Raw genomic sequence first — 14,759 nt, forward strand, 5'->3', positions numbered from 1 at the left:
ATTATGAAAATCATGGTTTAATATTTTCCTTTTTTAAATGAATGCCAACAAAGTTAAAATTATGTTTACATGATGGAGAGAACCTTAAGGTTTTTAATATTTAAAATGCCTAGAAGCCAATAATTAGTCTTAGAGTATCTCTGCTAAGACTTCTGCCAATTTTACTGAACCAAATTGAATTATTTTACTGTTGGGTTTCTGAGGCCACTTTACCTTTTACAACAACCTACTTTCTATAGTGGTCTTAACTGTTTACACAACCATAGCAAAACATTAGATCAAACTCCTCCATCTTCTCCTAATGTTTGTTCACATAGGTGCAAACTGAACCAGGTAAGTGTGAAACAGTGTGTAAGCGAGGTTATCACTCTTTGATGATTTATGTAAAAAAAATATATTTTGTGTATTTTTAAAATAAATGTTAACACTAAACTGGCATCATGGTGCTACTGTCCTCAAATAGTTGCAGGAAGAAAATGTCATTTGTGTTCTCAGAGTTAAGTACTAGAGAGAGAAGGGATTGAGTCCATGACACCATCATACCAGCTCATGAATCCACTTGTTGCTCACCTTGACATTGTGAGGCTTCTACTTGTATTGCTCAGGCCACCAAACTGATATGTACAACCCAAGTGGTCTTAGCTGCAGAGATGGAAGCATGGAAAGTGAACACAAGTTTTTAAGGAGGGAAGGGAGCTAGTTGGGCAGACTCCTTCCATGGGATGTGAGCATACTTAATTTTTAAGGTTTTAGTGGTTACATTAAAATAGTTTTTTAAAAAAATATTAATGTACTTCAGACCCAAATATTTAAAGTCAAAATGTAATAAAAGTTTTTTTTTTTTTTTTTTGTACCTAGTCTTCAGAATGTGGTATTTTACACTTCTAAACTCCCTGGAGCTATGATTTACATGCTGTGTAGCCACATGTAGCTTGTTAATATGTCAGACCATATAGCCCTAGAAGATGGGGGTAAAGGTGAACTAGGCTGGATGAGTTATGACTAGTGCTGTCTAGTTAACTAGTTAAGATTTCTTGCTGTAGTCCATCTTGTACAGCATAGTCATTAATGGCTGGAGGTTGACATGATGCTCTGTGCTGTCCTCTGTTCAAGAAAAGAAGTATTAGATATTATAGTATATTTAGTAAGGCATCAGTCAGGGATATACTATGTCAAACATTTTTCAGGGTGACTCATTCTCTTGGTAATTATTAACACATATGAACAGTTTACAAGTTAGTTAAAAGTTACTGGGAGGTAGAGACAAGTGGATCTCTGTAGTTTGAGGCCAGCCTGTTCTACAGAGCTATTTCTAGGACAGCCAGAGCTACAAAGAGAAACCCTGTGTCAAAAGAAAAAAAAAGTTAACAACAGAACTGATGGGGAATATGTCCTTACCATTGTACAACAGGATCTTTTTGCCCCATGAAAGGAGAAGCCCTCATGTGGGCTGGCACAGAGCTGTGACAGAGCCCCATGAAAAAGAACTTACTCAAGGCCATGCCTTAGATTTAAAGAACCCCACCAAAGTGAACTTAAGAATGGAATGCTAAGGAAAGCAGCAATTGGGCCATGAGGTAAGGACAACATGGCACTTTCTAGCTCTCTCATCTTTGTCCTCCCACACAAACGTCAATTTGATTAACTATCCACATGCAGAAGTCCTTCATGAGATGAGAGCTAAGGAAACTACAGTAGATAATAATACCCACATGAAGCCAACATAAGACAATAAAGGAAAACAACTTTATAACACTGCTCTGTTAACCCCAGTCTGTGTTGAGATAACTCACAGGAAGAACTGGGAAATGAGCACTGTCTTTTGCTTTGCCTTCATTCCCCACACTATAGGAGAGTACCCATGGTCTACTCATTTTGTGGCTTAACCTCAGAATTAGGCTAGTTCCTACAGGCTTAAGGTTCAGGCCCACCTCAAGGTCATAGTGGACCAGGGTTTTAGACCGCCTCTAGCATCTCTTGATCCTCATTGCCTGAGGCTTCAAACACATGTCTAGCCATGGGTATCAAGAAACATGCTCCAAGTGTATCCAGTGCCATGCATGCCCCTATTGCCTTACCTTTTATTCCTCTGCAATTCCAGGCCTAAGTAGAGCCAAGGTATAGTTACGTCCTCGTAAAATCTAGCACTGGATTGACCTCAGTTAATCTAGGCCAACCACATGAGCCCAGTATCTAGACTGTTCTATGTTGCTGTGTGGTCTATGTCTACTCCAGGGCACCTAGCCAGCTGTAGGTCCACTCACAGGCACCAGCCCCATCCTACATATTTAGTCATCTGGTATACCTCAGCAGATCCTCAGGTTCCAAAGATAACTAACTTCTTAACTCTTGGTGTGAGACTCATGTACCTGCTGACTTGGTACAAAATCAGTCTGTTGAAGACTCTAGCAACAAGCTTGCTGAACAGATGGCTTTATTAGAACTTCTGGATAGGCTGACAGGTGAAGTACTTTGCCAGATTTTCAATCTGACAAAACTGGAACAAGTTTCTACTTCAAACATACATTAACACACAGCCACAAGGGTCAAGTACAATTATGAGAATATGCAAAGGAAAAGGAATGAAGGGTTTATAGAACAAACACTTAGCTGCAGAGCTCTCAATCCAAACAAGATTGTATCAGGGCTGTCAACAACTGTCAAAACTCAGGGGCCATGGAGCCTGGAAAGACGGCTCAGCCGTTAAGAGCACATGCAGCTCCTGTCAATGACCTGAGCTCAGTTTCCAGTGTCCATTTTGGGTGCTTCACAATTGCCTGTAACTCTAGATCCAGGGAACATCTGATGTCTCTGGCCTCCTCAGACACTTCACTTATGTGTGCACACATAGACCTCAGCAGGTAAAAGCACTTGTCACCCTTGAAGACCTGACACCATGGAGAGGTGACATGGTCAGAGAGAACCAACTCCTGCCAAGTTGTCCTCTGACCTCCACATTAGCTAGCACTTTGTTTCCTACCCCCAGAGAAATGTATTTAAAAAAATTTTTAAAGCTGACTACAAAAGAATTTGTAACAATGAATAAAAACATAGATATTGTGGTTGAATTATATCCCATCTTAAAAAAAAAAAAAAAAAAACCTCTAGAGTTGAATGTCAGCATTCTAATTCTTACCCAGTGGTGACTGAAAATACAAGATACCATGATACTAGTAAACTACTGATTCTGGAAGCATACTGAATAACCTTACCATAATAGAGTTATGCACAAAGGCTGTGAAACAAGTACCATTGATAGGAATGTAAGCCTTAAGATCACAAAATCAAAACTAGCTTGATCAATGTAGCAAGACCCTGGGGGGTAGGGAGGGAAGGAAGCAAGGAAGACAGGACCAAGGCAGGGAGAGAGGTTGAGATTTAATACAGTTTATGTTATATAAATAGGTCAAATGTGAAAAATTGCCATCTCCAGTCAAGATGAATAATTCAGATGGAGATCTCAAGTGGAACTTGTCTGGAATTTTAAGAAAGTTGAAGCAAACAAATCAGCAAATGTGTTGTAACATATTAGCAGAATGAAGGACAAAAGGACTATCTTAGTAGATGCAGAAAAAGCAATAGACAAAATTAAGGGTTTTTTCATACTGAAAGCTCTTAACCCACTGGGTGAAGGACAGCTCACATAACCAGGGTTATGTACAACGAAGGCCATGCAAATACAGCATGCAGTGGTGAAAACTGAAAGCTTGCTAAGTTCAGGAATAGTGATGCCCACCCACTCATTACTTTTATTCAGCACAGTACTAGAAGTCTTGGCCAGAACAATTAGGCAAGAAAAATAAAGGCATCCAGAATAGGAAAAAGTCAAATTGTCTTGTTTGCAGATGACATGCTTTTAGATGCAGAGAATCCTGAAGAACATAACACAAGGAAGAAACCTGTTTTAGTATATTCAATAAAGTTACAATGTACACAGATCAGTACAGTAGAATTTCTCCAAAAACCCCACATAACAGCATCATACTATATAACATGTCTAGGAATAAACTTAGCCAAGGAAGTGAATGACACTAATAGTTCAAGATGACTCAAAAAAGCAGAGGGTGACCCCATGTTCACAGGCTGAACGCTCTTAAAATCTATACCATTCAAAGTAGTCTGGGTTAAAATCAACACTACCAAAATTCCAGTGGCACTTTTTGTGCATAGAAGGTAAAACTGAGAAGACTCTGAGCAGCCAAAACAAATCTTGAGGCATGGTAGTACCTGGTTTTAAAATCTATAATGTAGTAATAAACAGGTTAGTGCTAGCATGAAAACAGACACGTCATGGTTATGTTCAATAAGTGGTTATGGAAAAATCTGTAGCTGTCACTAATAAATCACCTGAAACAACTTGGAAAGATATTTCAACATATAGTTCTTGTAGATTTCGGTCCATGATTTGTTGACCCCACTGCTTTTGGCCAGAGATAAGGCAGCATATCATGGGCCAGAAGCTCCCCCTGCATACACCAAAATAAGAATGGTGATAGGGGAGAGAAGAGTTACTCCTGTTCTTTCCTTCAAGAACATATGCCTAATGACATAAAACCATCTCTAAGCTTCTCTCATCTCTTCCCCCATAGTACCAAGCAGGGGCCAAGCCCTTAACCCATGGGTTTGGGATTCAGATCCAAACCACAGCAACATATACATGAAAAAGAATGAAATTGGACCTTCATCAAATGTGTGTGTGCATATCAACTTCAGGGCCTGGAGAGATGGATTAATTGCTGTTAGGTACTGGTTACTCTTCCAAAGGACCTGGGTTCAATTCCCAGTACTCACATGGTGGCTCACAAGCATCTGTCACTGCACTTCTGAGGGATGATACCATCTTCTGGTCTCCTTGGGCACCAGGCACACACGTGGTACAGATATATATGCAGGCAAACACACAAAATAATTTTAAAAACTGACTTCAAATCAGGCGGTGGTTGCACATGCCTGTAATCCCAGCACTTGCGAGGCAGAATCAGGCACATCTCTGTGTTTGAGGCCACCCTAGTCTGCAAAATGAGTTCCAGGACAGCCAGAGCTATTACAAAGAGAAACCCAGTAAAGGGGTGGCAGAGACATAACAACAAAACTGACTTCAAGGGTCTGGAGAGAAGGCTCAGAGCACTTGTTGCTCTTGCAGAGTACCCACGTTCTATTCCCAGCATCCACATGATGGCACATAATGATGGATAATAAGTTTCAGGAGATCTAGTCTCTTTTTGGTCTCTGTGGACATTGCATGTTGCAGATGAAATACCCATACACACAAAATAAATCTTTAACTGGGCATGGTGGCACATGTCTTCAATCCCAGCACTCAGGAGACAGCCTGAGACCAGCCTGGTCTATATATGGATCCCAGGGCAGCAAGGGCTACACATAATAAAACCAAGTCTTTGAAACAAAACAAAAACCCAACCCCAATAAAGAACGAACTAGACAAGTTTAGAGAAAAACATGCCACCAACCCCTGCCAAATCTGGGAAAATTCTATGAAATTCCATTTTCCCTTTCAGTTATAAAAAATATAAATATCTAAATACAGCCATTAAATTGACCTACATACATGGAAGTTAGACCCTAGAGTATAAACTGGTTCAAATTCACAGGTAGCATTTCAGTTAGTGGGGAATAATTCAGATGGATAGACCTGTGGAACAAAAGGGACAAATCATTCAAGACATTAATCAAGAAATATGGTTATAAATTTGTTTGGCAAACTTCCATTGAAAGTAAAATGAGATATTCAAGGAAAATACTTGCAATCTTCAACTGCAAAAGTATACTTCCTAAGTACTAATGCTGTTTAACAAACAGGCAAAGGAGAATACAAATGGCTAACAGCAGGAATAGTCAACTCTTCCAGAAGGGGCATACACCTTAGGAAGCAGAGGCCGGCAGAGAGAGGCTAGCTTGGTCTACAGAGCAAATTCCAGGCCAGGCAGGGCTATGTGAGGTGGCCTTGTCTCAAAAACAAACAAAACATAAAAAAAACCCAAATGAAGCGAAAAAGTAAAACCAAACAATATGCAACTTTATTAGTAAGACAAATGTAAATATAAGCATTTAGGAAAACACCCTTTTCCTGTTAGTTTAATAGTAAAGTTTATTGGACAGCCTCAGCAACATCATGAGACCCTTTCTCAGAAAAGTAAACGCTCATTGGCATGGGTGTGAGAAACCAGGAATCCTTATATGGCATCCTCATATGGCGTTACCCGAAATATGATAGTTCCATGATGCCAAAGTGCTCACATCTTTTCACCTTCACCTCTACGTTCAAATGTATGTATTCATTACATTTTTTAGTCATTGTAGAAGAAGCCATCTCCTCATAGAGGCTGTGACACTATAGCTGTCGTTAAGGGACAGTATTTGTAGTTTTGTTTTTAAATGTGGAGTGGCAAACATTGCTGTGCTAGTGTATGCCCACCTGGGAAGAATATATAGAAATGTATGTATGTGTATATATAATATCCACATTGGCTGATTTTTTTGGGAAGAGGTGGGTTGGTAGTCAGGAAAGAAAGCTGGAAGTAGCAGTACATACCTGTAATCCCAGCACTTGAAAGCAGGAAACTCACCAGCAGTCTGAGGTCAGTTTGGACTATAACACAAGACTTTTCCTTAAAAGACTAGGGATGTAGGTTAGTGGGCAAGTACTTGCCTAGTGAACATGAGCTCTGTAGGCCAGACATGATAGCACCAGCAACTTGGGAAAGGAGTCTGAAGTTCAAGGTCATCAGCTACATGGGACCATCATCTTAAAAACAAACCTGGAGGCTTTGACAGGTAGATGTGCTGCCAAGTTCAAGGCCAGCCTGGTTAACCACAGCTATATAGTAAAATCCCATCTCAAACCAGAACAAAAATTGAAATTAAAGTTTTTGCTTTTTACACTTTGTGAGTATGTATATAGGGGCACCAGTGTGGAGATCAGAATACAATTTATGGCAGGCATTTGGTTCTCTTCCACCATGTTAATTCTGGGGATTGAACTCAGGTCCTCTACCCATCCAACTGGTATAACACTTTTAAAATTCAAAAGTACATCTAATTTAGTATCATTAATCATAATATTTGATGTTACTGTGTGTGTGTGTGTGTGTGTGTTGATATATTTGTGGGCCAGACATTGACATCAAATGTCTTCCTCTATCATCATTCTTCTAAGAAAAAAAGATTGTTTGTATTTGCACATGGAAATACATGTATGCAGGCATGCAGTGGTGATGCAATGGTATGATGCCTGATGTGGACACTGGGAACTAACTCAGGTCCTCTGAAAGAGCAGTATACTCTTAACTGATGAACCATTGAGATACTGTCCTAGCGCTTGCTCTCATTTTTTGAGAATTTTGAAGTTGGAGCTTACTGATTGGCTAGGGCCAGTGAGTCCTTGAGATCTGCTGGTGTCTGCCTCCAAAGTGATGGTATTGCATGTATATGCTCCATGCTCGTATCTTTTACATGGGTACTATGGCATGAACTCAGGTCTTAGTGCTTATACAAGCACTTAACTCAACTGAGCCTTTGCCCCAGCCCAGAAGTCGAACATTGGAAAGTTTTTAACCATGATTAACTGATTGGATGCTTTTTAATAACCAATTAGTTAAATGGTATGAATTCAGAACTAAGCCAGATCCTTCTGAAGTAATGTTTTGTTTTTTTAAGATTTTATTATGTACACAGTGGTATGCCTGCACACCAGAAGAGGGCACCAGATCTGTAATGGCACAACCATTACAGATGGTTGTGAGCTACCATGTCGTTACTAGGAATTGAGCTCAGGACCTCTGGAAGAGCAGCCAGTGCTCCTAACCTGTGCACCACCTCTCCAGTCTCTGGAAAATGTTTTCAATCATAGTATTTAGCAACATGGACAGAATTTGTATTAAGTTATACAATCCTAAGGATTTCTTGCTTAAAAGAAAATGAGAGGAAATTATTTTCAAATTCCTTAAGAGCTATCTATTGGAGAAAAGCCAGTAGGTTTCAACTGTAAAATGGCATTAAGCTTAAAACAGGCAGTAATTATTTGTTCACATTCATAGATAGCTTTATTTGGCTTTTAGAAAAATATATACAACAATCAGAACCATGGTTCTCTTAAATATTTTTAAATTAAAATTGTACAAGTGAGAGGAAGAGTGTTTCCACAGTCAGAACATCAATACTGTGTAATGCAGTAGACAGGAACTTCTGCAAGTCTAGGAATGGTAAGAACTAAGTAGGAGCAGCTTGTGCTGCCAAGTGGTCAGCGCAGATCACACCTTAATATTTCTCCTTTCTCCTTTAGTTTCTATTTGAAAACAGAATACTACATGGCTAGCTTTGAGTAAAACAGCTGAATGCTCAGCATATACCAATAGGCAGTTTACAAACCAAAACTTGCCATTTCAATAGATACTCATTTGAATTTGGAAATATTACAATTACCTATCAGTCATTGTTCAATTGGTAGCAGGTGCAACAAAACTTAGGGGCTTAAGGAGCTTGTTAATATCATCTATTTCCAATTAGATTCCAGCTTTCTCAATGTTTTTTGGAATGAGTGTAAAAAGCATTTCAGTTAAGCAGACCTTGGAGTTTCAAGTTGTTTGAGAAGCTGAGTATGGAAGCAATAGGAACAGCCTTAGTTGTGTTCCACTTTTGCCTCACAGTGTAGGAACTTTTTGCCTATTCGAAGTACATGGATTCCCCCTTCACTGGTTCTAGGGCTTTTTCTGGAAATCAACCTAATCAATGCACCAACCAGAGGCCAGTCTATCATAAGATTTCCTAGGGACCCTAGGGTCAACATTATCAGCCATCTCTCTTCCTGCTTTTGCTAATTAAGCAAAGCAATGAGGCAGATTATCTTCAGCAACATGAAGCTTTGGAGATTGCGCTTATGTGTCTGAATGGGAGGGGACGAGAGAAAACCAGTAGATTAGAACTGGAGGTATCATTACGAGTAAGGGGAGAGAGAGGGGTATTTTGTTCTCTGTTCATCTATTTCCTGCTTTGTTTTCTTGATGCAACTAAATATCTCCTTAAATAGTGCTTTGTATTCTGGAGGTGTAGTGGTGGGGGAACTGTTGGGCTCTGGGGTGACAGGGGTGGGTTCCCAGCCACTGGCTCCAGCCTCAGACTGGGTTACCAGTCCTGTCAGGTCCCTGGCCAGCAGCCTAGAGGTCTGCACAGCCTTGTGTGACAGTGAGTCCTGCTCCTGCTGGCACTTCCTCAGTAGCTCTTCATACTTCACTTTCAGGGCACTATACTGAGTGTCCACTTCATGCAGAAGGGAGATACCCCTCTGCTTCACAGCCTTAGCTCTCCTAATGCAAGTCTCCTCATGGCCCTTCACGATGTCACCCCCTGCCATGCTGCTAAGCATTGTCTCACTGCTGCTGCGCTTCAGTGGTTTTCTAGGTGCTTCTGGAGCAGCTAGGAATATCTCTTCCAGCAGACTCTGGCTGGGCTCCTTGAAAGGAACGAACAGAGAGTCGGGTACCAGCTTCTCGACACCATTCACAAAAGGATGCTCTGACTGCAGCATCTGCCGCATCTCAGCCACCTCTGCCTCCAACTCCAGTGCTCGGGCTCGGTAGGCATCTGTGGCACCCAGCTGCTGCTCCAGGTCACAGTTCTCCTTCAGCACTGCCTTATACTCCGCCTCCACGCTCACCCGCTTCTTCCTCTCTAGGCTCAGCTGTGTCTGCAGCATTGTCACCGTCTTCTTCAGGTGCTCGTTTTCTTCCTCATCGGGGCTTTGTTGACTTTGCAAGGAAGTGATCTTCTCAGCAAACACGTGGTCATATACAAAGTGTCTATGAGAAAAATGGAAATATTTAAATGTAAATGGATGGTGCAAAGGAAGTTGCTGGGGTTTTTCAACTAAATCTCTTAAAGGAGCCATAACACCAATTTTTAGCTCATTCAATGCCACAAGCAGTAGCTAAAATGAAACTATATGGGGCTGGAAAATCCTTGAAAGCGAATGCAGTTTTGTGACTGATCCCCACCCCAGTAGTAAAAGTAGTTCAGAAAACTCACTTGCAGACCAGCAGAATGACAGCTGCTTACAAGAAATATGATGGATAGACAAGAGTCTCATCTCTAGTTGCAGACCACAAACAGCTGGGTGATTTTAAAAACCTGGAGCTCACACCATTCATTCTGACCTTGATGGTCTGCTACCTGGATCTACATGGTGTTAAATGTTCTCCATAATATGCGGTCAAGGTTAAGGAACACAGTGTTTGGACTTCTAACTTAGGATACATCAGCACCACCCGGACAGTTTTAGGTTCATGGCAAGAAATTCTGACCTGAGAGAGAGTTAGTATCTGCTCTTGGAAAACATCCACAGGTGTGCCAGGTACACACATGTGATCTCAGCACTTGGGAGACAGAGGCAGGGGGATCAGGAATTTGAGATCAGCTGGGCTGTATGAGGCCTTATTTCAAAAATCTCAAATCTCTACAGGTAACGTGACAAAGAGTAAAGGGGGGAAACATTAACTGGCCTCCCTTATCCCATCTTAGGCAGCGTGTGTGTGTGTGTGTGTGTGTGTGTGTGTGTGTGTGTGTGTGTGTGTGTGCGCACGCGCGTTTCTCAGTTGTGGGGCATCTGACTTCATGCAAGGTAGTGAAGACACAGGTCATGTCTACTCTGGCCATCATTCCTGATGACTGCAACTGCAGTGTTAACAGGTGTTTAATAAGCATTTATTAAAGACTCAAACTCAACTACAAGTTATAAAGGCAATTTTTTAGGTGAAAACACTTTTTTGCCTCATTTTTTGTTCTACCAAAATTTTTCTTTTTAGACAAGGTCTCTTCTACCTAGTCCTGGCTGTCCTAGAACTTGCTATGTTCTGGCCTCAAACTCACAAAGCCTGTCCCTGCTTCCTAAATTCTGGGATTAGAGGTATGCACCATCATATTCAGCTTCCAAAATTTTCATTTTTCATTTCATTCTAATGTGAAATATATCCCCAAAATCTATACCATAGCAGAAGTATTACTAATTTTAAACTAATAGTTAACAAATTAAAATGAAAAGAATTAACTGACACCCATAAACTCTCACTGTTACATTTAAGTTCAGTGGCTTTGTTCAAACTACTGGTGATTTAACAGGCAAGGGGTACTTCTTGAAATGGAGCTTTTCATCTACAGTAAGCCAGAATGTGTCAATGACATGGGATATTCCCAGCTTGCAAATCCATAGCAAGGCAGGCTCTTACTGGCGAAGGTCATATAGCTCTTTCAGACAGGAGAAGCTGGGTGCTGGTTTCTCCCGGTCACATGTCTTCTGCCTCCCTCTTCCTTGGTTGGAAGATTTCAGCTCCTCTACTTGGCTCTGGAGGTGATCAATGTTTGTTTGTAGGCATTCAATTGTTTCCGTTAGGCTGTGAATAAGACACAAGCTGGTTGTTGCTTGTCACATTAAATTAAGATCAAAACCAATGAAGGGGGATTAGGTGTGAGCCACTCAAACTTGGCTTTCTTAATAGGAAAGGATTTACAGTTAATCCCCATTCCCCTAAAATAATGAACTTTATCCTATACTGCCCAAACCCTCTACAGCCATAGTCTACTTCAAATTAGTTACTAAACAACTCCTTTGTAGATTACCTTATGATTCTTTGTTGTGAGGCTTTGCTCTCAGCAACTAGCTTCTGATTGGTTTCTTCTAGTTCTCTTGCCGTGACATCTAACTGCTCATAAACTTTTGCATGCTGCTCATTCATTTGCCGTAGAAGCTCTACCTGTTTGGTCAGATACTGTAAAAGAAGAATATCAAAGTAACACAAATAGATAAGATAGCCTGCATGCTTCAATACTGATTCTCTGGCTCTTCTATACCACCTAATGCCAGGTAAGGGCTTAGGTCTTCCACCTGTGAGCTAAGCACCCTCCCAGCATGGTGATGTGTTTGCCAGCACAGAAGATCCCATAGCCTTGATGGTATGCCTACCCCTCCTGGCTAGCCACTGCAACCCTCTAATAATGTGGTCATTCCTCATCCTATTATTTATTGATCAGGACAATAGGGGTTTTAGAAGAGTTTTACACCAGGAATGAGGAACAAAGAGCAATGTGAACTTTTTATTATACCACAGTGTCATTGGTTTATTTAATGAAAAAGAGAATTTTAAATTCCAATAAAAAACACTTGTTTTTAATAATAGGCACAAGTTATCCTTGATGTGTTTAGCTGCATCAATGCTTTATAATACTCATATTTATTAGGTTTGTTTAACTTTACAAAATATATGCTTAATATTCAAAAAGAAAACTCAAAGTGAAATTTGATAATCCCACAAGAAGAAAATCTTGGGAAAACACAATGAAAGTTAAAATATTTAATAGGGGCTAGAGAGATGGAGCTCTGGTTAATTGAACTTGTTCTTGTAGAGGACATGGGTTCAGCTCTCAGCACCCACTCAGCAGCTTACAACTGCCCAGGAGACCTGGGCCTTCTGAATTTTGCAGGCATCAGGAATATGCACATACTCAGGCATAAGATTCATACAGATAACAATAACAAATCTTTAAAAAATTAAAAAAAAAACAGAAAAGGTTTAAAAAATGTTTAACCAAAAGGAAAAGAAAAGCTTAACATGGAAGACAATTTTGATGGTTTTCTCTTGCCAAAAAACAAACAAAAACTCCTTTTTCCTGAGTGAGCCATTTCAGACAAAAACCAGTGAAAATGCATTAATTTTATCAGGTACTTTGGATATTAAAACCTCATTATTTCACTCTACAAGAATGCCATCTCCACTATTCTAGTCACAAGACACTTAGGTTATTTATTTTGGCCCTGCTAAAACTGTTTTCTGAAGACCAAGGATAAGGGGAATAAACACAATCTTAATGCCAGAGTTAGGTCACCTGTATTCCCTCCCTAGCCAGTTCCACCCAACACACTATACAGTGTAGCATATATTCCAAACAGAACATTCCTACTCCTATTCCTCTGGATACAACCAGAAGAAAAAAAAGTATATTAATCACATGGTAGCAGACTTGACTTTAAAAACACTTCTTGAAGTATTTTACAGAACTCTTCAAATACCATCAGGGCCAAGTAACTTTTGCTTTTTTGTTTTTCAAGACAGGGTTCCCCTCTGGCTGTCCTTGAATTCAGAGATCCACATGCCTCTGCCTCCTGAGTGCTAGAATTAAAGATTAATTACTATCTTGACCTTTGCTATTTGAGACACAGTCTGTCATACATCTCCAGCCAGGTCAGCTCTGACTCTTGGCCCTCCTGACTTGTCTCCTAGTGCTGGGAGTACAGCTGTGTACACTATGACTGGCTTCAACAGTCTTCTTTCAAAACACAGAGCTCAATGATATTCAGTGCTATGACATGGTCCCCTTTCAGACGCTGACTTACAGAACAAACAACCCCTCTTTAACTTCAACTTTCTCACAGGAATGTCTCAGGGCCAAAAGTGTTCTGAAAAATTCTTTGAATTAACACCACTATCACCATTCCCAAACAAACGACAGGATTTATGCTTTATTAACATTCCTGTGAGGTCTGGACAGGATGCTGTAATTAAGTATTGATACTTCCACATCAAAAAGTACAAAGATTACAAACAGCCTCAGATCAATTAAAGATTTTTCTAACAAATAAATTGCTGTAAACTTTAGGGACAAGACCTCAGTAGAACTTCTGGGGTTGGATGTCAATAACTGCTAGAATTGACATGATTATGAGCTAAGTTAGCATGAAGCATGGCATGTATGACTGCATTTCTTCTTCGCTGCCTACACCTCCACTTGGTCCCTTGGAAAACCACCACTCAACTTCTGACAAGCCTTTTCAGATCTGCAGGAGAAAGCTCTTGGTTCTGCTGCTGGCTAACAATGACACAGTAGTTTCCTGTCATCCATAGGAATGTATTTAATTTCTTGGGGTCAAAAGAATATATATGGCAGGATGGCTCAGTGGTAAAGGCACTTGCTGCCAAGCGTGATTTCTACCCCCAGAACTCATAGGGGAGAAGGACAGTACTGATTCTGTAAGTTGTCCTCTGCCCTCCACATGCACGTGGTGGCACACTCCCACACAAAGATGTGGATAAGTGTACATAGTAGAGAAATGGAGATCTTGAACATGGAAAATCTTACAAGTCCCCTTCTCCTGACCCAGTATGAGGAACTGAGGAAGTCCTGAATGACTGTGCAAGGAGCAAATTAAGTCCTGAGTGGAATGATGTTGTTGACATGGCACAGCCATGTCAAGAATTCTTGATGCCTCAGACCTACGGAAATAGTCAAGATTTCCTCCAGTCTTAAGTGTGAGTATATATGAACGGATACGTATAGAGACTACCAAACACTACAGCTCCCTTTTGGATGATTATAGCTAGGAACTGCCCCCCTGCAGAAACTTCCCACCAAGATTAGGTAAACCTGCCTCCTTGTTCAGCTGTATACTATAAACTCACCTTATCAGCTGCATACAAAAAACCCATCTCCTCCATTCAGGTGTACAAAATAAACAATTAAGTCCCAAGTTGCTGCTACATTTGGTGCCCTCCATAAATGTGAGCGGCCCACCTACTCCCAGCTTTTCTGTACATGTGTCTGTATATCTGTCCTTTCTTCATTGTACTCATCACTCTGTTGCTGCCACTCACTAGATTCAGTTAGTTTGTCACATCACTTTTTTACCCTAACATTCCCATATGTTCTTACAACCATTAATTCCCTAACAGTACATCATAGTCACCTTATCTTTGTAT

The 14,759-nt window shown here is 40.5% G+C and overlaps 1 protein-coding gene across 3 annotated transcripts in view; it reads right to left on the minus strand.

Moving 5' to 3' along the window:
* Positions 1 to 8,037: 8,037 nt before the first annotated feature.
* Cdr2 (cerebellar degeneration related protein 2) overlaps positions 8,038 to 14,759 on the minus strand; it is a 28,238-nt gene continuing 21,516 nt past the window's right edge. For all 3 annotated transcript variants that reach the window (XM_051192848.1, XM_051192846.1, XM_051192847.1), the window contains 3 exons: positions 11,629 to 11,777; positions 11,238 to 11,402; positions 8,038 to 9,815 (listed from right to left, as the gene is read on the minus strand). In XM_051192848.1, the coding sequence (XP_051048805.1) occupies positions 8,954 to 9,815; positions 11,238 to 11,402; positions 11,629 to 11,777 (1,176 nt within the window). In that variant the 3' untranslated portion in view covers positions 8,038 to 8,953. The remainder of the gene's footprint in view (positions 9,816 to 11,237; positions 11,403 to 11,628; positions 11,778 to 14,759) is intronic.

Source organism: Phodopus roborovskii, unplaced genomic scaffold (genome assembly GCF_943737965.1).
Source record: "Phodopus roborovskii unplaced genomic scaffold, PHOROB, whole genome shotgun sequence".
In the NCBI taxonomy this organism is placed as follows: domain Eukaryota; kingdom Metazoa; phylum Chordata; class Mammalia; order Rodentia; family Cricetidae; genus Phodopus; species Phodopus roborovskii.